Source organism: Micromys minutus, assembly GCF_963924665.1.
Source record: "Micromys minutus genome assembly, chromosome: 1".
In the NCBI taxonomy this organism is placed as follows: domain Eukaryota; kingdom Metazoa; phylum Chordata; class Mammalia; order Rodentia; family Muridae; genus Micromys; species Micromys minutus.
The window spans coordinates 116,179,449-116,203,819 of NC_137969.1; the positions used below are offsets into that span (position 1 = coordinate 116,179,449).

The 24,371-nt window shown below is 40.9% G+C and overlaps 1 protein-coding gene across 1 annotated transcript in view; it reads left to right on the forward strand.

The window, feature by feature from the left end:
• Positions 1-24,371, forward strand: part of F13A1 (coagulation factor XIII A chain) — a 172,159-nt gene that overhangs the window by 83,812 nt on the left and 63,976 nt on the right. The window contains exons 7-8 of the mRNA XM_080920897.1: positions 8,983-9,157; positions 11,541-11,679. Coding sequence (XP_080777023.1) covers positions 8,983-9,157; positions 11,541-11,679 — 314 coding nt within the window. The remainder of the gene's footprint in view (positions 1-8,982; positions 9,158-11,540; positions 11,680-24,371) is intronic.

Below are 24,371 nucleotides of genomic sequence, written 5' to 3' on the forward strand. Positions count from 1 at the left end.
AAAGGAAATGTTAAACTCTGTTTAACTTTTTCACTTTACCTTCTGCTCATGGTCTCCTCCCTGTCATTCCATCCCACAATCCTTCCCACCGCCACCTCCCCTTCTCCTCTGAGGGAGTAGGAGTCCCCTGGGTATTCCCCCACCCTGACACCCCTTCAAGGTCACTTCAAGGGCAGGTGCTTTCTCTCCCACTAAGACAAGAGAAGGCAGACCAGCTAGTAGAACATATCTCACGCACAGGCAACAGCTTTAGGGACAGCCTCTACTCCAGTTGTTCAGGACCCTCATGAAAACCAAGCTGCACATATGTGCATGAAGACCTAGGTCCAGCCCATGTATGTTCTTCGGTTGGTGGTTCATACTCTGAGAGCCCCAAGGGTCAAACTTAGTTGACTCTGTTGTTCTTCCTAAACTCTTGTGAATATCACATTCATCCACCCAACTACTCCCTGTGTGTCACTTGGTGGTAGCCCTGAGAATGCAAAGTCAAGTTGACTTTCCTTCTTGCAAGCACAGGAAATGTGGTACTAGGAACAAAGATGATCAGACCAATGACAGCAAAAGGCACTGTGTAAGCAGAAATAGACCACCACGGTGACAGGGAAAATATTCCTCATAAAGCCAGGTGGCTTTTACACAAACAATAAGCATTCTCCGTAATGAAGTGAAGGGTTTAAGTGTGGAAGGGAGTTCAACATTCCAACCACACCCAGGCAGGAAACAACTAATTAGCCCCCTCCTCCATCATCCCACTCTGACTGTGAAAATCCAAGATGGCACTTGAATTTCTTTTCCTTCAGATAAAATATGACTGTGGCATTTATAAGTGCCATGAAAACCCAAGAAGGACCAAGGTGAAGGAGCCAGGCAAAGAGAATAGGATTCCTGCAGCACTATTGCTCCTTTCTTGGGTATATTTGCTGAGTTGCCTTCCCATGGGTAATCTTTTAAGAACTTTACCTTCAGCTCATCTCCCTTCCTACCCTTACCATGTAATTTGCAAAACAAAAAAAAAAAAAAATCCTGAAAAAAAAAGATTTTTATATACCCAGATAAATAGGCCTTCAGAATCCATTTCTTGATTTTTGGTGATAGTAACTGAATCCATATGTATAAATGAGAAAAGGAACAGCTGTTCTTAAGAACAGGTGATGCCTTGGCCCCCACATCAACACTTGGCCCTCTCTGCTCAATCTCAATACAGTCAATACAGTTGCTGTTGAGTTTCACTGACAAAGCCCTGGGTATATGGGACATAGGTGAGCCACTATACTTAAGGCTGGTCCCTCAGGGTTGTAACTGAGGACCTGTGGTTTACAAACCCTGGAAAAGTTTTGTACTAGGAATGATCTCTTTCCTTCCCAAATTTAACTATATATCTCTTAAGAGGATTCACATTAGCCCAAATTCATATTCACTGGTTTGAAAAACTGTTGGCAAGATTACATATAAAACTATTTTCCAAAAGAGTTACAATTTCCTAGCCTTTATGAGACCATAACTTGTAACAACAAAATTTAGCAGAATAAAACAGGTTTATAACAGAGAAAAGTCATTTCATCATAGCCATATAAAATGTGCATACTAGAGAAGAGAAATCCCTTTACATGTGTTAAAAAGGAAACAGAAAGCGAATTGTAACTGCATAAAATGGAAAATCTGGGCTGTGGGGAATAAATCACTTAAAATGCCAATACTTGTCCATATTGAAGTTAAAATCTGCTCAAACTTCATGGTTATCGTTCTAGCTTATGCATGGTGCAGAAAGCAAGCTTATTCTTACTCTAGGGTGGAGGATTGCCCAGTATGATGCTAAAGAGTAGAACAGCCCACAGTCATCAGCTGTGATTCCTCAGAACAAAGCATGGCCAGTTAGGATTCCTCACAGGAGCATGGGTAAGGAAAAGCAGCTGTATCCCACCCCAGCATGGCTGAGGACTCATGAAACTGCATCCTCAGAGTTCCCTGCAGCACTGCATGCAGCCCCTGGTAGCTCTGAGGGAGAGGGCTTGGAAATCTTGGCACTTTCTGAGCTTCTGAGGCCTGTAAGTTCCCTTAGATTTCTGAATCTTATGAGTTGTTCTACCTTCCTCTAAGACAGTGGTTCTCAACCTGTGGGTTGGGACTTTTATTTTGGTGGGGGGGGCGTCAAACAACCTTTTCAGGGAGTTACCTAAGACCATTGGAAATAACAGATATTTATATTACTATTTAACAGTAGCAAAATTTCAGTTATGGAGTAGCAATGAAAATATTTTATGGTTATGATCAATACAACTTGAAGAACTGTGTTAAAGTTCTTCATTAGATTGCAACATTAGGAAGACTTAGAACCATTGCTTTAAAGGAGAATGCTTCAGCTCAGAGAAACTAGCTACAGAAAACACATAGCCCAGCACCCTGATGGTCTACTTCTTGGATGGCTAAGTCTTCCCCCCTTATAGAGCATTGCTTCTGCCCTCTGCAGCTGAACAAACCTAGTTTAATTATTCCCTCAGACCTAAGTTATAAATTTGGAGTAATTAGCTACACTAGGCAACCTCTGTGACATATAATGGGAGCTTTAACCACCCACCCCCTTTCAGTAAATATTTTAGAAACCATAGCTATAATAATTAAGAAGAAATTTGTAACCAAATTTTTATTGAAAACTGAATTAAAAGATTTGATTGGTAAACATTCCTACTTCCAGAGTCTTTTATAAATGTTTCTCTTTGGTTAAAAAGAAGAGAGAAGTTGGTAATAAAAGTAAAAATATCCCACTTCTCTCAAAAAGGAATCCGAGTAACTTGTAACAATTTAAGGAATAAGATTGAAACAATATGTTGGTATTTTTTTCTTATTAGGAGGATAACATTCCCTTGTGTGTATGTGCTGCTCATTCCTTACCCAGCCTATCAGCTGTGCCATCCTGGCCCACGTTACAGTGAAGATGAGCTAAGATGTCTCTTTGCCAATGCTTTGGGAAACATACCCAGAAGTGGATAAATGGGTAGTCATTCTTTCAGGAACCTCCACCCTGCTTACCCAAATGGCTATGCTAATTCACATCCCACCAACACTATAACAGAGTTCCCTGAACAACCTTCAGGCACCTTACTAGAGTCTCCTCTCACCCCATGATTGTTTAATGTTTCTGCTTTGGTAATTCAGTCCCTTCTCAGTCATGGTTTTCATGACTCACCCAAACCATAGGTTGTCTCTTCAGGCCTGTGAGTCTTAAGCTCTGTGAGCCTTTCTGACAGATGATGGCTAGTCACTCGACCTGCCTTTGTTGAACCAAATCTTTTGTTTAGGACATTTCCTTTGCAGCAATGTGTGTGTGTGTGTGTGTGTGTGTGTGTGTGTGTGTGTGTGTGTGTGTGCACTTATGCTTCTTTTCTTTGCTGTGCTCCATTGATCCATTTGTTTGTATTTATACCAAATGGCATCATACTATTTAAAGAATTCTGTTTAATTATACTTAAATTCTATTTAATTATATTAAACCTTATTCGTAGCAGAACAAAAAAAATACTGAATTGTATAGAACAAAAAAAAAAAAAAAAACCTTCAAATAAATGCCTCTTCATAACAGATATTTCCTAACAGATTCTTCCAAAATTAGTTCAAATTATGGAACCAATTAGACATAAAGTAATTATGTACTTTTAAATTATATTTTAATTTTAGATAGTTTCAATTAACTATGAGAGACCAACACACTGAGGCATTAGCATTTTATTTCCTTTTATCCTTTGACTTTTTATCTCACTTTTTATAGTAATTTATGGTCTTACATTTATAGGCTTTGCAACTCCTTGTGTATTTGTAACTCTGATTCTTAGGTTCTCTGAGATCCTTTGTGACTGGATTGTTATGCTGCTTGGCCTTACTCTTGTGCAGCTTGGCTCCAACACCTATCTCCCAGGTCTATATGAATAGTAATTGACACTTTTGTCACTGTGGTGACATTTGAAGACAGCTTGATTTCCTCAATATTTTGCTAAGTTTTTATCTAGATGACCAAACAATTTTTTTCTTTATTCAAAAGTAGATCCTGACCCCAGAAAACTATCAATACCCAAGAAACAATTCACAGACCTTATGAAGCTCAAAAAGAAGGAAGGCCAAAATGTGGATGCCTCAGTCCTTCTTAGAAGGGAGAACAAAACACTCATGGGAGGAAATGCAAAGTCAAATAGAGGAGCAGAGATTAGAGAAAAGATCACTCAGAAGCTGCCTCTCCTGGGGATCTACCACATATGCAGCCACCAAATCCAAGCACCATAGCTGATCCCAGGAAGTACTTACTGGCAGGAAACAGACAGAGATGCCCCCTCAGGGACTATGTTAGAGTCATATAGACACAGCTGAGCATGCTTGCAGATAACCATCAGACTGAACACAGGGACCTCAATGAGGGTGCTAAAGAAAGGACTGAAGGAGCTGAAAGGGGTTTCAACCTCATGGGAAGAACAACATTATTAACCAACCAAACCCTACACAACTCCCATGGACTAAAACACTAACCTTTGTTCACACATTGAGAGACCTATTGATCCAGTTGCATATGTAGCTGAATCAATGTGAGAAGAGACCTTTGGTCCAGGGAGGGCATGTTTTCCCAATGTAGGGGAATGCCAAGGCAATGGGGTGTAGAGGGTGATTAGGAGGGAGTGCACCTTTGTGAAGGCAAATGGAGGGGAAGGGGGGATGGGAGGGGGGAAGGAGAATGGGAGCAGGAGCAGGGTGACGGGGGGGGGGGGGGGGAATGGCATCTCAAATGTAAACACAGAGTGTCTAATAAAAATGAGGAAAAAAGTTAAGTTGATTTGATTATGAGTTCTAGGTTAGGACTTGGGTCAAACTATGGACTGTAGATGACTCTCAGTATAGATTCATTGTTCTCATGACAAATCCATAGGCTCTAGAGTGTGGTCATATCTTTAGTTTCATTTTGAGGGCTCTCTATTTTAAGAACACCAGTTACCTTTATGTTGTGTCATCTGTGCCCTTGTGAGCTCTTAGTGTCTCTCTAACAACTTCTCTTTTTCATTGGCATGTTTTTATTATCTCATTTCTCCTCAATGTTGCTTATTTGCTTTTAGCACTATCCACACTGTATCTCAAAGCTAGTGATGCCTTGTTATTGCTGATATGATAACATTCGCTCATCCACTTGTCCTTTAGTGATCTCATTATAGATTGGGAGAAGAAAGTGCTTCGTGCCCTGTTTTCTTCTATGTATGAGTGTTGCTTTTTCTTCCTTCCTTCCTGTTTACTAGGTCTCCTGTTCTGTTTGTATGTTATTTATGCACAGTTCTTCTTTGGGTATTTTATTTGTTCTAATAGATGAACAATATGGCTCTTCTTAACCTAAGATGAACTTTGTTTCTCCCCAGACCTACAGTTCTTAGGAAAATTTATTTTCTGGTCTTCTCTGCAATGCACTAGGAGACTGGAGCAAGGATGGGCAGAGAAGGAGATGCGTGGAGGAGAGGGGTCACCTTGTTTAATGTGCTACCTTCTGCTCCTTCTTTGAGGAGTCCATCAGTTTTCATGCAGAGCCTTGGCCCCAACTAAAGTGTCTCCCATGAGGTCACACTCTTAGGTTCTCTGTCATTTCCATATGATAGTCTCGGAATAGCTGCCTCTTTTGATATGTGACCCTTTCCCATGGATTTTTTTAAAATAGAAATTGCTTCCATGTCTTTGTTTAGAACAAGATAAAGATGCCATTCTAATTCCAGATTCTGAGAGATAGATGACACACTGTTGCGCGGTGTTGCTTCAGCATTCTGGCTCAAAGAGCCCGTGGATAGATGCATTCTGAGCCCCACTGCTTCCCTGCACCTCTCACAGTCTACATCTGCTTTGGGCACTGGGTGTTGTAGTTTCCTGCAGGATCGTCTACCACGGATGTTGCTGATAGTAACTTTTGGAGTACCTTTTCATCTTTCCAGTTCTGTAGGCATTATGAGATGGAAATTTAACTTTTCATTTGTCTTTTAATTATTTTGTGTGTAGACACATTTTGCCTGCTTGTGTTTGTGTGCTACGGGCATGCAGTGCCTGCATAAAGCAGAAGAGGACTTTAAATTCCCTGGAAGGGTGCTGAAAATTAGAACCCTGTGTTCTCTAGAAGAGCAGCCAGTACTCAACTCTGAGCCATCTCTCCAGCCCCTGGAATAGGAATCTAATGCAGCCATATTAAGGTTAAAGAGCAATTCTGATCTCTAGTCCCAGATTCAAACTGTATGCTGGGGTCACCAGGGACCCAAAACCATGACAATAGGTTGTTGTAACAGCCAGTGCGTGTAAGTAGAAGCCCCAGCATGCCCTTGAATTGCCCCTCCAGCATATTTTAGTGTCTGGAAGGTACGATTTTACTTTAACCCTTTTCACCTGTCACTGAAGACACATCTCGCTCTGTGTCTGCGCTCCTTAGAAATCAATGTTCTAATTAGAACACAGTAGCTAATCTTGCCGAATGCTAATAAGTGAGAATTGTGATTTATCTAGCAAAAGTGGCAGCACTCGGCATTAACAATTAAAAGGTCTGTAGGGAAGAGGGCTATTTATTTCCTACTCTTCTCCCTAGCTGATTGGGTTCAGCTTTATGTTATTAGTAGCCCTCTATTTAATGGTTATCTATCTGAAAAGCATGCATCAGAGCCACTGTTTAGGGACTTTCATCTCTGATATCCATAAACTCTGTTTTACTTCTTAAAGATAACATACCACCACTTCACAAAGACCAAGGCATACCACAAACACTGCGGGTGTTCCATCATGGCAGGCACAAATTTTCTGATAGTTAATTCCCAGCAAGAACAAGACCCTGTCAAGAATAGGGTCTGAAGAGCTGGCTGAGGTAAGTTCACATCAAAGCCCTGAGCTTGCTGGTAGAGGTCTTTAAGAAACTTGAATGGTTTTTTATTTCTTCTACATTCAACACATTAACTTAATACTGACCAAGACTCTCCATTCTAACCTGACTGGATACAAAGTCAAAGGAGGAAGTAGCATTTCATTCATTCCTGAATACTTATGTGATAACCATACAATGGCCCCTAAGCTCATCCTGTCCTCTCATGACATCACAGTTATCCAACTTCGGATGACTTTTTCTGGACAACTTGAATGGCATCCCTTCTGCCAGACTCCAGATGATGGGACCACCCTCCAACCGATTCTCCTCTCCTTTGGCCCTCCATGCTCCCTGTGTTCGCTTCTGTCTTCATCATCATGTCAAACCACTTTTCCATGTGCTCGGCTTCACCTCTTCTGAGGGAAAGGCCTTATGTTTAGTCCATGTTCAGTGCCTTCACGGTTGTCAAATATAGACCTGATTATTGGCTAATTTTGGAGCAGCAGCTCTTTATTCAGACTTGCCAGAATTTAGAAAGGCATATTTTTATAAATTTAATCTTTGCCTTCAAAGAACATTTGAAACACTTCAGAGTAAGAGTCTTTTCCAGACAAGTTGAGAAGGTCAAATGAAGAAACTCAGCAGGTTGCTGAGGTTGCTGACACATGGAAACTCACCGTGCTTTCGTATCTCTTCTATGGGTTCTGAAATCTAATTGCCCAGCTCCAGGGCCTGTATTTGGCATCAATAGATAATTAGTGCCTTTTCACTATCATCAGGACTGGGAGGAGCTTGATATTATGCATTTCTGATAATCTCAGAGGATGTCATTACTGATGATTCATGAACCACACAATCACTGTCATGCCAGTTATGAGGCAACACCCACTTTGAAAAAAAAATCCCACTGTTTCTCACCTGAATGCTAGGTACAATTAACCTGATGAAAGCTCCATTCCAAGAGGTAGATCCACCAGTATCCAGAAAAAAAATGCAACTTTCCAGACTTCGTTTTTATTTTCTCAACATCAACTGTCTGCCCCTGAGCATTAGGTATACTAGATGTTTCTTCTCTAGTATCAAGTGTATATCAAGGATTTATCAAATATTCTAGATTGCCATTATGACAGTCTCCACAATACTAAAATCTCAGGCCTTCTAGGTAAATAGAAATACCTTGTAATATAATTGTAAAAGTAAGGGCTGAGATGTAATTTAATGGTAAAGTACTTTCCTATTACAAGGCCTTAGTTTGATCATCAACTCAAATATATATGTGTACATATATATATGCATATACATATATATTAATCACTTTAAACAATCTCTGAAGAATATTTTTATTTTATGTATTGTGTGAACGTGTGTGGCATACACATATTACATATGTGTGGTATACACATATTATTGCATATATACACAGTGGGGACACACGAGTAAAGGTAGAAGACTGAAGAGGGTATCGGGTGTCATGCTCTGTCTCCTCCTTGAACTGTTGAGATAGGATCTCAGAGAGATGCAACCAGCAAGACTGCAATCCTTCTGATTGCGCCTCCCACAATACTGGGCATTTCCCATTTTTAACATGGATGCTAGGGATTTGAACTCAAGTCCTTATGCTTATGCAGCAAGTGTTCTTATCCACTGAGCCATCTCCCCAGTCTGAAGAGGATTTTCTTGTGTGAACTTAAAAAACAAACAAACAAACAAACAATTATGGACTAACGTACCTATGGGAGTCTATTTTCCTATTGACTAGTAATGGCACCTTTGGCAATTGGAATTAACCTTTGCAGTTTGTGAGCACCCACTACTTACCACAGAAGTAAAAGCACCTCCATCACTGACTTTCCATTTGTCAGTTGAATTCACCTTTCACCAACACAAGAGTCCCTCCCAACTTCAACTAGGCTTGATAACATGCTGCTCCGGAGGTAGTCTTTGTCATCAGGTTTTTTCTTTGCATACTCTGGCCTTGCATCAATACCCTTGGTGATAACATGATCAAATGAACAGGAATAGGAAGTCTTTTCCCATGCAGGACTCACAGATGACAATAGAAGCCTCAGCTTGTCCCATACCAGTCTTCTAAATGACCTTTTTATTTCACCTCCCATGGTCTCATACAGGTGAACGCCAAGGATGACGAAGGTGTTCTTGTTGGATCATGGGACAATGTCTATGCCTATGGCATCCCTCCATCAGCCTGGACAGGAAGTGTTGACATTCTATTAGAATACAGAAGCTCGGAAACACCAGTTCGATATGGCCAGTGCTGGGTTTTTGCTGGTGTCTTTAACACATGTAAGTGTCCAATAGAGTAATGATTTTTAACATTACAGAAATTTCACTTCAAATCACTTTATCTATAAGATGGCAAGGAGACTTAATAGCTCCCATTGACTCTATAGAATTTATGGGTGACTATTCTGGGATGTAGTCAATGCATAATTAAATTGTACTGGGCCAAATATGCTCACATCTCTCTGACTACACAATCTTTATGGGAAGAATGATAAACTGCTTCCTACATGATCTGTCATCTGACACCCAGAGCAATGGAGGGTTGGAGAGGCTAAGGAAGGGAATGGGGAAAGCATGAGCCATTTTAAACATTTCTTTTAAAGATTAAAGAAAAACTAAAATAATAAAGTATAAGAAAAGATAAATTCTGATTTTTTTCTTGAACCATTATATAAATACACTTATTTGTTATTGATGAGATATTTTGTAAGTTCTTAAAAGCTTGTCCTAGATATGAAAGGAATAGTTAGGTAATCTCATATTCTTTATCTGTAAGTATCAGGGGAGCCTGGTCAGTTGGGTATCAATAGCCAATGAGCATCATCACCTCCTCAGCTTAGTCCACCCAATGTCCAATCTGCCCCGCAAAACAAATGGGAACAGAATAATTCTCCTCAGTCTTGTGTATCATTTTACCAAATGGCACTTGCCTTCATTGGCCCAGGCAATGTTACAGTTAATTCAGTGGCTATTTTAAAAGGCCATTCATTTCACTATGTCCTCACCATCAGTAATGATTTTCATTCACACAGCATTCTTGCCTTAGAGAAACATTAAGTCAGACCATCCTTTCTGCCTGCTCATTAATAAACAGTGCTTTGCATAGTTAGCATTTTAAAATGAAATTTTCAAGGAAAATGAGAGTCTGGGGGCTATAGGCTTGGGAAAGGACACTTTTTAAAATGAATGTGAGAACCACTTTTAACACAAAGTTGTCACAGTCTAGGACATAGTCCTGTTCCACACAAACAAAAATGACATTGTTTTTCATTTGTTGTGATTTCATATGGCACACCTGAATAAATATATTTTCTGAGCCTTTTGTCTATATTCATGGACTAAAGGCATGTTCATCTTCTGGGAGCAGCCTTCTTCTGGGAGGCTGCTCCTGTCAAACAGAAGCCTGAGTTTCCTGGTGGCTGAAGATTGGAAAGCATCTCTGTTCTTCAGGACTTTTAAGCCAAGGCATGGAGAGGAAGCCACTCCCTACACTCACTGCAGGAAGCCATAAGAAGCCTCAGCCCTCATACACCTAACATTTCACTGCCACAACTCAATACCTTTGGGTATGGAACCAGATAAGATAGGGAAACCTTACATCCAGGTGTGCTATCTGCATAAAGGATGTTCTCTGTGCTTGAGGATAGGCTTTGATAGCAAATTAAGCAAAGTCAGATCTTTACTATAAGGAGATCACAAACCAGAAAGGAAAGTTGGTAGTAGGAGGAACTGGTACCCCAAAGTCAACCTTTACATGTCTTAAATTACTTGAGCAAGTTCCCTTCAGTAATAATGTGATCTAGTGTCCAGCAATTCACATTAGAATTCACCAGAAATAGAACATGGGTGTCCATCATTATACTGGTAACTAGAGGTTACAGAGGAATATAGAGTGAGAAGGCAGTGGTGACTGTCACCCTGTTGTTTGGTTCTTGAGGCCAAGTCATCTGAAGGACAGAATACCAATCTCTACTAAAGTCACATTTGTACTTCCAAGGTTGTTCTGTTGAAAGGGCTGGATAGTCTTTATTTTAAAACATGCTAAATTATTCTGATGGAGAGGGGGAAAAAAGCAAGCCAAGTCATTAATCTTAAAATTGTCAGCTGAATTATTTCCAATGAGCCCTGATGTCTAGTGTCCTGGGAGTCAGAAAGGGCACTCAAATTAAGCTTAATCAATAGGTGCATATGGCAAGAGATGCACCTAGGTGATTTATTATCTAACAACTAAAATGACTCAGTGGTGTTACCCTGCATAGAATGGTGCAGGAGGAATTTTATCCTGAAGTAGCATGTCCTACTGAGGACCAGCCTTATACAATCCCCCCATGAGATAAGCTTTCTAAAAATTGTGTTTTTAGGAGCATGTCCCCTTAAGAGGATGGAGTCACTGTTACTTTGATGAGCTTGTGGGTAGAACTAAACAACACGGGGTTATTGGGTTTCTGTTAGAAATGATTTTGTTCACATCATCTGCTGTTCCAAACGTCTAACAACACAGTCCATCCCTCTGGGGACTGAGCAACACACACTGTCCCAGTATGGAACATCTGAAGAAGGGAATTTTTCACAGTGGAGAGAAAGAAAGACCCACAGATGAAAAAAATTTTTCAGTGAGTTTTCTTCTATGGGATGTGTCTCACATGATTGTTATCGCCTACAGTTTTAAGGTGCCTTGGAATCCCTGCTCGAGTCATTACCAATTATTTCTCAGCCCACGACAATGATGCCAATTTGCAAATGGACATCTTCCTGGAAGAAGATGGGAATGTGAGCTCCAAACTCACCAAGGATTCAGTGTGGTGAGTTTTACTTCCAATTGCATGGGCAGATGTCAAGTAAGGGGGCCAACCCATGTGTGCTACAATGAAGACAGTGCCAAGTGTTTTTCTCCTCCATTCTAAGGATATTTCAGTTTCATAGGCATAAATGTCTTATTGTCACAGAATTTCATTTTAAGTAGTGAATGGGAACTATTATCGGGCAGATAATTTGGGCCCTAGTGATGAAAGTCAATCATCTATCTATATGAGAACAAACATTCAAGCTAGCCATGAGCAGAGCTAATGTACATGCCTGGGTGGGTTCCTCTATATTCACATCTGTGCACAGTTTCCTATGTACCGGTTTATGTGTCTGTACAATCTTACCTGTCCTAACAGTTTTAATCAGGTGAATGACACAAGAGTGCTCATTTGCTGATGAAGAAGCTGAGGCCCAAACTGATTTACATCATGTTCAAGTATCTTGTAAACTAGCAATAAACTTCTCCAGTTCTTCACCCCATGTACTTTTACTTCTGACATACAGAATGACTTTTTGAGTATAAGATCAAACTTAGCCTTCACTATGTGCCCCGCTTTCATTTAGAGATCAAGATGAGGAAAAGAAATAGCAGTCCTTCCCAACACCAATACCATGCATCTTTGACCCTGCAATGCAGTTCCAGAAGCTGGTCATCCTATAGGGAGTATAAAAGCCCACAGAAGTTGTACACAGTGAATTCATCAGTCCAATGTGGCACACTTACCTGAGAACAACCCCTTCTGAGTCTGAATAAAAGAATATTTAGGGAACTATATAAAGAATGAAATTGGGACATAATTTGAGCAGTGACCCAGGCATTGAGTTGGGTGAAATTTCCCAACCCAAATTGTGTCCTGTGTAGTTTTTCTTCACAAGTCAGAAAGCTAAAGCGCTGTCAGTTGTAAAAGCATCCAGTGGGAGGGTACAATTGCATTCTTAAGAGGAAATTAAGGGTGAGAAGTGCCTGAAAAAACCTGTACTCTGGGCATGGATTGGCTTTGGGAGCAGCATTAACTCACTAGGACCTGTAAGTAGCCACTGGAGAATGTTGAAATGGGGAAATGGCTGAAATGTCCCCAACTCACAGTAGCAAGTTACTATGAATAAAATATAAAGCCTCTTATTTGAAGGAATGAGCTGAGTTAGGATGCTGGAGGGCCTGGGCTAGACAAAGCCTAGCCCATGGAAACTCAACAGCAATTTAAAGAACCATTTAGACCTGTGGAATTACAGCTCACAGCCCTGCCTGTCTAGAATGGCCAAAACAGATCAAAACATCAGCCCCTAAAGCCCACTGTTGATGGGAATGGCAGAAAGAGAATGATTTTGTTTTCTCTGCAACATGGCAACACACACACACAAACACACACACACACACACACACACACACACACACACACACACACACACACACACACGGTCCCTTTATATAGACAACTTTAATCACCTTGCTTCTTGATCCAAATATCCCCATGATAGGTCCCTAAGAGGAACCTGCCATAGAATATAATGAGATCCTAAATACATTTGGGATAAAGTCGTAGAGTAAAGATCTTGTTGCTAACCCATTATTGTCTTTGACATCTTGCTCTGAGTTTTTTTCCCCCGCTGGGTTTTCCTCTGATACTTCTCCTAGCACATAAGACCTTGATTATGGCCTGGTCTGCAACATGCTGAGTGTAAACAGTGCCCTGGAAAATTTTGCCCTCTCCTGATGAGGCTGGCGGGGGGGGGGGTGGAGGTGTCAGTGTATGGTGACTAGGCATCTCATTGATAGAGGCCTGTGCTCCCCCAACTCGAGATATGCCCAGACTCCAAGGAAAGGGACAAAGAGTTTCAGTGTCTTGGCTCTACTGAAGACCAGCTGTGTGACCTTGAGCAAGGCAGACTTTCTCTGTGCCTGTTTCCTCCTCTAAAGTAGAGATGACAGAAATCCCTATTTCAGTCAGTACAGAGCTGAATGTAGCAGGTGCCTAATGAACACTGGCTGCTAGGATCGCCTTCTTTATTAGATACACAGCTGGAGTCTCAGGGAGGCAATATGTTACCATCCTCCTGAGAACCTTGAGAAACTCAGAAGAAAGGGGTGCCCAGTGTCCTGAGATGACTGATACTTCTGTGACTTTTGGGTATTTTTAAAGAAAAGGCAGACACTTGTGCCTGCACACACACACTGCCATGCTTTATAAACTATGTATGTTCTAAGAACTAGACAATGTTTAGGAATTTTTTTGCTTGAGGGGTTGGTAAAGGCTTTCCAGGACAGGTCAACAGGATGTGGTCATCATACATGCACACACACACACACACACACACACACACACACATACACACACACATACACAAGCGCACACACACACATGTGCCGGACTTTGAGTTAAACTATTATTTGGGTTTGGTGTTGAGAAAATGATGTTACTTCTCTGAGTTTTGGGGTTCTCATCATCCTAGCAACTATTATTTCCTAGGGAGTGACTGAGACAAAAAATTAAATGAAACCACCCACAAAAAGCACAGGTTGACCATTTCTAACCCCAAAACCCAAAATGTGAAATATTACACAAATCCAGACCTTCAGGTGTACATGTAGAGAAGCCCATGTCCTCTCTCATGTGAGACTCACTATCAAAACAGAACACACTGTAATATGCAGAATTACCTTCTGAATGTGCGTGAGATGTAAGTTCAAGCCTAGATTTGGTTTCCACCACCAAGATACCTAGTTATGTATATGCAAACGTTCCAAAATACAAAAAGATCTAGGGCAGCCTGGTGCTGGTATGTAGTCTTCTCAATCTGTACAAAGTTATGTCAGGTCTCATGCTGATTAAAGCAATACTTGCCAGTGGTAGGGAGAAAGGCTTATCTGTGGCTTGGAGTGAGGAACTATTGCTAAGCAAAGGCTTAAGCATAGGTATAAGTGATTGCTGGGCATCAACTGAGTACCCAGAGGCCACTCTATGCCTAGTCATCAAATGAAGCTCTGAGGAGCAATCGCTCTTCTCCAGCCCCATGGACTTGCCTCCATCAGTAGGCTCCAACATTCCCATCAGAGGATTGTATCCCACCTGACTCCTCAAACTTCCATCTCATCGCTCATGGTCTGTGCTAAGCTGATTTGTCCAGTGACCCAGGACATCTTGCCTTTCAGAATTCAGCCATGTTTATGAGTGCCGAAATAGAAGGCAGACCAGCAGGACCATGTGCCAGGGGCTGTGACGTGGAGCACCAAGGACAAGTAGTTAGGTTTCTATGTCATGTTTGCTGTCCTAGGTCCCTTGTGGTGTGTCCCTTGGGAGTATCTGAAGGGTGTGTAGCATGTAGCATATCTGTGAGTCCTTGCAGGCAGTTTGCTGAAATGGCTGACCTGGCATTTCTCTGCTGGATTATGGGACTATGAGGGACAATCTAAGAGAGAGAGTCAGTTCATGCTCAAAAGACCTGACAGTTTCATTGTGCCTTACAAGAGCATTTGGCCACCTCATTATTTGCAGGTCACATTGGAGTAGAAAACAATTTTAAAAGACAGAGATGGTGGCACTTACGGGGTCATGAAAGGTACTTCATGCCAGGGCTTCCCTCGTGCTTAGTGGAAGTGTTGCTGTGTCCCTTGGCTGGAATGAATAGAGTGTTCTGGGTGGAAAAACTGTGCCCTTCTTGGCTTGTTCTCATCAGAATGTAGCTCCCACTGGGGGAACACTGTTCTCTCTCTCTCTCTCTCTCTCTCTCTCTCTCTCTCTCTCTCTCTCTCTCTCACCCTCTCTGTATGCATTCAGCAGCAGGCAGGGTATGGAGCAAGTGTAAACAGTTTCTTTTGGAAAACTAGCAAAATGCTAATCAACCTGAATAAATATTGCTTTCTCATCCTACAAACCCTTACTGCACATGACGACTGTGTCCAAACCCCAGGTGCTGAGGTTACAAGACAAGGCAATCAGGTTGGTTATTCTCGAGAAGCTCCCTAGTATTTCCCAGGAGATAGCACATGTAGAATACCCTACATCAAATGCAAGGAGGTTCATAATATGCACTGGGAAGCAGAGAGACCTGAGGAGAAGTTTCATTCTAAGTCCAAGGAAGCAGGGCTGCTCTCGTGGGAGATAGTCATGGACTGAAAGTCATTATCCTCCTGCAAGCTTTGGCTGTGCTGTTCAAAAATGGAAAGCCCCAGGAAGCATCCTTAGTCCACAGATGAAATCCAGGGGTGTGCATCATTTAAGGTCCAAGGGCTGAACAGAAATGACGCAGACATTAGCTGCTTCAGAAACCAGGCAGTCAGGCAGGTAAGGATGGCCCTGCATGCAAGGATTGTGAGTTATTAGGACCATGGGCATTGAACCTTCCGTCGACTTTCACTCTGGTTATATGGCCTTTGTAGCCCTTCTTGTATGGCAGCTAGAGCCCCTTTCTCTTCACGTCTCTAAAAGGGACAATGTCCCCAGCTCTGCATCTGCAGGATCAGAGAGTTCTCCCTGACTGACATGAGACCAAATGACATTACTCAGTTATCACCTCTTCTTCTTCCCCCATATTGCTGGCCAGTTATACCTTCTGCCTCCTCGAGGAAGACTCGGCCCTTGCTTTCTGATCTGCTTTAGAGGAAGCTGAACATCCTTCTGGAGTATCTCTTAGAGCCAACAGCTTCACTACCTCCTGACCAGTGCACCTCACTGTCCATATTTCACCCATCATGTCTGCCCCAGCCTTCTCAGTGTGCTAGAGGCAGCAGAGCCACCCCAGCTTAACTATGTCCTCAGTTTTCACCACTGACTCTAAAGGAAGTGAAAGCACTTCAAGGTAGTTCAGTGATGGTCATGTGTGGAGAATCCTACAGTTGCTGAGTCTATATATAAATCAGGATAGCCTGGTGGTCTCAGTCTGGCACTGATGGTCTGGACAGTTCCTATAGAGTCCCTGGTTCCAGTCTGTACTGGAAGGCAAAGAAAAAAGAAAGCCATATGAAAACATATTGTTTTATAAATTAAGCAATCTCGCAACCTGTTTCTCTCTCTCTCTCTCTCTCTCTCTCTCTCTCTCTCTCTATATATATATATATATATATATATATATATATATATTCTACACACACGCACAAGTACACATGCACACACACACACACAAACACACACACACACACACACACACACACACACACACACACACACACACTGTGCAAAGCAGTGTGATTTCATCCATCTTTAATTACCTGGATAACCTTGGCAAGCTGCTCAGCATCTCAAGACCTTTGCATTCTCATATGGAAATGTAATACTTCAGTATTAATGAGTTATAGAGTCCTTCCCAGCTTCAAAAATAGCTTTATTTTTAATAAGTTATACTGTTCTTCCATCCAGTACACTCCTGTAATGGTTCAGCATTTTCTGTCACTTGCTTTGTGTAAAGGCTGAAAGCATGCACACATGGCCAGGCTGTGGCCAGCCTGATCATATGAAGGGACCTCTGTATGAACTGGCTTCACATCAGTTCTCTGGAGGAAAGAAACAGAGCAGAGGGAATCTTAAGAATGGAGGGATTGCAGTTGGTTAGCTAGTTCTAGTGCATCTAAAACAGACAAAAGAAAAGAAAAGGAAAAATCACCTTTTTCAGTACTTTCTAGAAAGAGTGTGGTTGTCATCACCTCTACTATTCTTGGCTCCCAGATGCAAATCTTTCTGTGCACGGAAAGAGTTCACCATGGAGCACTTGCAAAGCAGTGCGCTCTGCCCTCTCATCTGATGGTTAATCCTCCTACAGTTCTAATGCCCACTCTCTGAATGATGTTCTACACACCACTGGCATGTTTTTAAAACCAGCCATAGCATCTTTACATTAGTTGAGATGTGCTGTATATGCCTATAGGTTGGATACTGCTGAATCACTGGAAAATAGAGTGATCTGAAAATAAATTCCAAATAAAGCTATATAAAAGAAAAGTCTCAAATATAGACTGAACTGCTTAAAGATGCTGGTGGGCTTGTAAAATTATCTCACCATGCATCCAAGTTACTAATTCTGACACTATATTCAAGATGTTTGTTTTCTAACATTATCTTCTTATCCATATTTTTGGCCAACTCACTCTTACGACTATCAGCAGGAGCTAGCCAATGAGCTTTACCATTGGCAGACTGGGAATTTACACTGAACATGTACCAGCATGTTCAACAAAGGACTCACAGTTACAAACATACCTCCAAAGAATAAAATACTGTGGGCTCCTTTCTGTACCCTATGCCTTGCCCTTCATGATGGCCTGCTTAACCTGCTCAATCCTTTAACGACCTTCCTGGGGTTCCTATTACTGTCCTCATCTAAGATGAGGAAACAGATGTAAAACTTAACCAAGATCCCAGTCAGTAAGTGTCAGACTAAATTACAACCCCATGGGCCTACACTAAGCATGCCTTCTTTTTATAGGTAGGATATCAGTATTGGAAGATAACTCAGAGATGCAAAATCTACTCTTTAGAAGTGCACAAATCAGTATTTCTGCTCTGTTCAGTGTTGGGTAACCCTCATTATCTGGCACATTTTTATCAATCTTAAAAGAAGCTTTCTCATTTCTCCAGCCCAGGATGGCTGCTCACGTTCTCTGGTCTGTCACTGTGCATAATTTGTACATTTCATATGCACAGAATCATACGCCGTGCAGTCTTTCCTGTCTGGTTCCCTCCACAGAGCCTGTTTCTCATGGCTCATCCATGTTGGAGCATGTGCCAAGACTTATTCCTTTCACCAATGAATGATAGTTCCCTATGTTGACAACACATATTTTATTTAGTCATCAGCTGTCCATTGGAACCACTTCTGCCTGCTATGAATAATCCACTCCAATCACCAGTGTCAAGGTCTTTGTGAGAGCATGTGTTTCTGGTTTTCTTAGAATATCCATAGTTAGGGTAGCTAGGTCATGTGGTAGCTTTACATTTAACAGAGAAACTGCAAAACTTATTTCCAAATCAGCCCCTCCATTCTGTATTCCTAGCAGCGGAGCATGAGGGAACCAACTTCTCCATATCCTTTTCTACCAAGGTCATCATTTTCTTGGGCTCTATTTCATTGTAAAATTGTTACAGACTTTCTAGTGAACATGAGTGGTATGGTAGATTAAATGTCCATTCCTCTGTGAACAGATAATACTGAATGACTTTTCTCTTTTACTATTTGTGGGGTTTTGTGTTGTTTTTTAAATAGCTTTTCAAACTCCTATCTAATTTTAAAATTGGGCTGTCAGTCACTACACTGTGACTGTTAGTTACACATTCTGGATGCAAATAAATATTTCTCTAATCTCTGGGCTGTTTTTTTTCACATCATTAATGGTCTGTTTTAAAGCAGAAAGACGGTTTATTTTTATCAAAACCATTTTATACTTTTCTCTATGGTTATTTGTACTTTTGTTACTACATGTGAAAGATCAAGGTCACGAGCACTTGCTCCTCTGTTTTCTTTTTGAGTTTTCTAATTTTAGATAACACATTTATCCAGGACCCATTTTAAATTAACTTTTGAAAGGAAACATAAAAGTAAAGAATAGGTTGCTAATAACTGCTTCTAGCTGTTGTTGAGAAAATAGGCTGTGGCTAGAACTGTTTGTACAAAGTGAACACTGAGTCAAAAGAGTAAGAGAAAACCCTGAGTTGGGAACTTTTCAAGTTTCTAGAAAATATAGAAACATAACAATCTTTGAGGGTATTCAACCTATTTGCTTCTCATCCCTGAGCTTTAGACTGTCGACATGCACAGTTACTGAGGCTGTTTTCAAGATTGCCATGGATATAGGGGGAGGGAGGTGAAAATATAAAACTAAGCACAGATCTGAGCCCTTAGGAAGATTGAAATGGCTTCCTTAAATAAATACCACTCAGCTTGTTGTGAGCCTTATGTTCATTGCTCGAGTTCTAGAAAAGCTAGTCTGCTTTGTTTTTTTCTAATATCATTGTTGCCCTTCTACCATTGTGCAAGTGCTTTCCAAAGTATAATCATAAACATATATGTATACGTATATATACATATATGCGCACATATACATACATAAATATATATGTATATATAATGTGCATGTGTTCTTCTCTTGCATGTATGTCTTTGTCCTGCATCTCTGTACCTGATGTCCACAGAAACTAAATGAGGTAATCAGATACCCTAGGACTGCAGTTACAGATGTTTGTGAATTGCCATACATGTGTTGGAACCCAAACCCAGATCTTCTGGAAGAACAGCCAGTGCTTTTAGCCACTGAGCCATCTCTCCAGCCCTCCTAAAGTCTATTCCCAACACTATTCGGAGGAATTCAAATGAAGAAATCCACCAGACCTTCAAAGAGGTTATGTTGTATAGAGATATTTTTACCATCTAATTTAGTTTCCTTTACATATATACCTCGAAATATGTAATGCACAGTAATGAGTCATTTAATGATAGGATTGGGAGAACACTTATATAAGCATAGACTCTGAAAGGCAATCAGTTGAAGTGGCCGTGTAGAGCAAGCAGCCATGGTGAATGAGATCTCCAGAGTCGCTGGTGTAAAACAATGTACTACTTTACAGTGAATTTTAACCCTTTTTACTTCATCTTTGAGCTTACCAGGGAGAAGTAAAGGCCAACTTCTCCCTGACAACCATTTCTACACCCACCTCCCAACTTCTCTTCTTTTTCTTTTCTGCTTTGGGTCCAGTTAATGCTGCCTGCATGCTCATGAGCATGGGGCAGTATCCTCTGGAGCATGGGAAGCCTCACAGGGGCTACATCTCTGGACAAAACTGGCTCCCCTCCCTCAGCAGCCACCAACTGCCAAGAGCATCTGAGCTAGGGGTGGGAATTTGGATGGAATGTCCACTGGTCTGGGGAGTTCTTTTGCAGGCAATCATGGCTGCTATGGCTTCCCAAGGACACCGACTTCTCAACTACTGTTGAGAAGACACTGTTTGCAGTGCTTTCTCCAAGCATCTGTGTCTTAAAATCTTTCTTCCACTTCCATCTTTTAAAGATGCCCCTTGAGCTTACAAAGGTGAGGAGTCTGATGTTGATGTCCCATTTAGGACCAAATATTCCATAGTCTCTGCACTTGGTCCAGTTGTGGGTTTTTGTATTAATAAAATGTGTAATACCTATCACAGATGTATTAATCAAAATATTGTTATAGGGCACATGACTATACACATACCTAAGACTTTGTGTCCATTCCTAATATATACCATTAAGCATTACATTGTGCTTTTAGAAATTATGTGTTCAGAAAGCTGTCTACAGATTCCACTCTAATATAGTAAATGGATGGTAGAAAGGAAACTTTTGTCTGGAGGAGGGTATTGTTCTTTAAAGTTTCTAGACTATTACATTAGACTTTCTTCCTCCTTCTACCATCCTACTGGGATATTTCCAACAAGTTCCTGTAACCTGTGTGCTGCTTATCTTCCCAGACAGTGGATAAAGAGGACTAAACACACTTCTTGTGAAATTTGGCAAGATGGGAGAGAAGTAGGGTATCATCTATATAAAACTCAAGTGGTAAGATATTTTGATTAAGAAAATTTTAGATTCTAGTTTAACCTAAGTTCTATCTAAGAGAAACTCACAACCTACACCATTCATAGTTACCAGAAGAAAAGTTGGAAACTAATAAACTATGTAATATCAAGGATAATTTTATTGGAAATTTAATAAGATGGCTTTTAAAACGTATTTCAAATTACAACTATAGATATCATGCACCAAGGCCCAGCCAGATAAGTATGTTGATCCTTCATCAAAGAAACTTCTTTTGGCAACAGAGACCAGCACAGAAAATCACAGATGCAGAGAACACATGAGCATGGGCTCCCAGCCCATGCTGTCCTATTTACCACATTCCTCCTGTGCCTAAGATTTGGGGAACATTGCATCCGAGGGAGCAGAAATATTCTAATCACCAGAGGACCAGAAAATGCCCTGTGAGATTATGTCTTCAAGAAGTGTCAGGGAAGCTTCAGCTGTGATAGCTCAGCAAAATGGCTGCCTAAGCACAAGGCCTGAAACATAGATGCTAACGTGGAAGCGTGAAGTCAGATAGGGCCCCATCTGTACACAGAAAACTACAGGTAATGAAGGAGGGCTGAGAACACAGGAAATGGTTATGCAACACCATGTGCTCATCTCTAAAGTATAATATATAAGTAATATTAAATGAACAGGTTGTAGTCATAGGTTTAGGCATATGTATGCATGCATATGTGCATATAAAAATAATTAAAGAAAAAGAGACTAGTTTCAGGAGGAAAAATGAGGATTACAGAGAATAAACTGAAGAGATGAAAGGGGGAGAGAAAATGTAATTATATTTTAATTTTAAAAAATTAAACAGAAGAAATTAATATTTAAAAAGTAAAATTAAGGGCTATCAACTTTAGAATAATTATTCATAAGCATCCTTATAATGCAAAATATGAACTTTGGAATCTACTGAGACTGTTGGCTGGTTTTTAATCCCCTCTAATAATTGTGAGAAAACTTGGATGGAATTTATTATTCAAAGTTTTTTTTTATACATTAGAGTTATACAAATACATATCTTCAAAAATCCAATCTCCTCTTCATTTTCAGCTAGGAAGGCAATTTCGAACTTGCTATGCCACAGAGCGTGATGAACTAAACAGGGTCTCGTTTCCAATCTCACTCTAGTACAGCAGTGGGGGAGGGGCTTCTGTTCACTCCGACAAATGCAAATTCTATGCACAGGTGCCACTTTCTTGAGCATTCCGGGCTTTGTTTTTATCAGGTCACTTTTCTATGGTCTGTTTAGGAGCGTCTGTGTGTCAGTGCTTGATTTTTGCTGTATTGACTTTCATCCTCGATCTCTTCCACTCACTGATAGTATGCTAAAAACACAGAAATGAGGAAAGAAGAAAAAAATGAGATATCTATGTGATCATTCCCTAACTTTAGAAAAGTATCTTTTGTGAAAACAGCTGTAAATTTTCCCTAATAAATATTCATGGTACCTCTACCTCTAAGGTTACGAGTGGAATAGTTAAATACTCTCAAAACTAATGAACAGCACGCTCCCAAATGACTTACTAAATAGACTCAGATTAAGTACTATTTTTTTATAAAGCAGTTGAATTCTGCAGTGATGTTTAATCAGTATGTCCTAGGAGAGCCATACTGGGCCTTACAGCCAGTGTCCTTATTTGGTGGTACATCTGGATCAGAACAGTTGCTAATGGTTTTGATTAATACACCAGTTTTGTCTTGGGCATCACCGCACATCCTCCACGTTCACTCCCGTATGCACTGTCTCCCTATCTGTGTCTTGTGTGACTCAAGAGAATATATTACACTTGACTTCTCAGTGAGCAGAGTAGAATTCTTGCCTTTCAGTAAAAACTACAATAGGCCCCTGCATTGTTTCTCTTTGGGGGGGGAATAATTGGTTCTTTCATGGCACCCCCACTAGCCACCTCCCAGAATCATCATACAGACTATCAAGGCTTGTCCAGGTGGCTTCTAACTGATAAAAACTAAGGCAACTGTGCTTAAAAAGAGGGGTGAGCTGGCTGGCTTCCACCTCTCTAGACCTCCGGCCTTGACCTTTGATTGACATGACCTTCACTCTACAGATCCTGCACCTCACCCTCCTGATGACAGGCCTAAGGCAGACTTGGACTACAGTTTAACTTCTGATTAAAAAACAGTCATCTGGGGCTGGTGAGATGGCTTAACGGTAAAGACACCACCAAGCCTGACAATCTGAGTTTGTTCCCCAGAGTATGGGTGATGTAAAGAAAGAAGTAACGTCTGCAATTTGTCCTCAGGTCTCTAGTGGTCTTGGACAGATAAACACACACACACACACACACACACACACACACACACACACACACACACACACACACACACATACACAGTGAGAGAGAGAGAGAGAGAGAGAGACTGAAAAAAGTATTCACATTAATTTCTGTAAAGAAAGGTATTATTTTTTCAAATAATGCAAAAATATAAAAGTGCAAGGGTCGCCCCCTTTCTAACTACTCAGGACATTTGTATTTGTATTTTTGAGCATTCTTTCATGTCTCTGTAGATCTTACATATTTTTATTGCTGCATAGTGAAGTTTCAAACTTTTCAACTTAACCCAACACGAATTTACTCGTACTTACTGTCAAGCAGTTTCCGTGAGCTGGAAATTTGGCACAGGTTGTCGGCTGGAGCATTTTCTTGGCATCTCAGATGGGCGCTCAGACTGTCTGCAGGGGCTACTGTCCAGTCTGACTCTCAGATGCAGTGACCACACACCATCATGGTGCTCTTGGGTGTTGATTCTAAACATGCATATGCCACAGGCATTACTCCTACCTACTTCGGGTTTAAAAGTGTTTGCTCACTCATTAGGCAGCTCAGTTGTTGGCATCCTCAGCTTTCTCTTCTTGTAAATCATGCAAGGATAGACATTCTATGGTCCTGAATTTTGCATTTATGTTGTGGTTTCCTTTTTGTAAATTCAAAGTCAATCGGTTTATGGGATCAAATATAAACCAAATCAGTGTTGGTAGAAACTTGTGAAACATAAATGAGGGGTTACTTGAGAAAAGATAGATAATTAGAAAGTAGCTACATCACCAAAAAGCCCATCCCAATGTGGGTAATCATGAACTGGAGTTCTTTGCTCAACTTTAGACAGCTCTAGCAAACAGGGTCTCCTCTCCCCA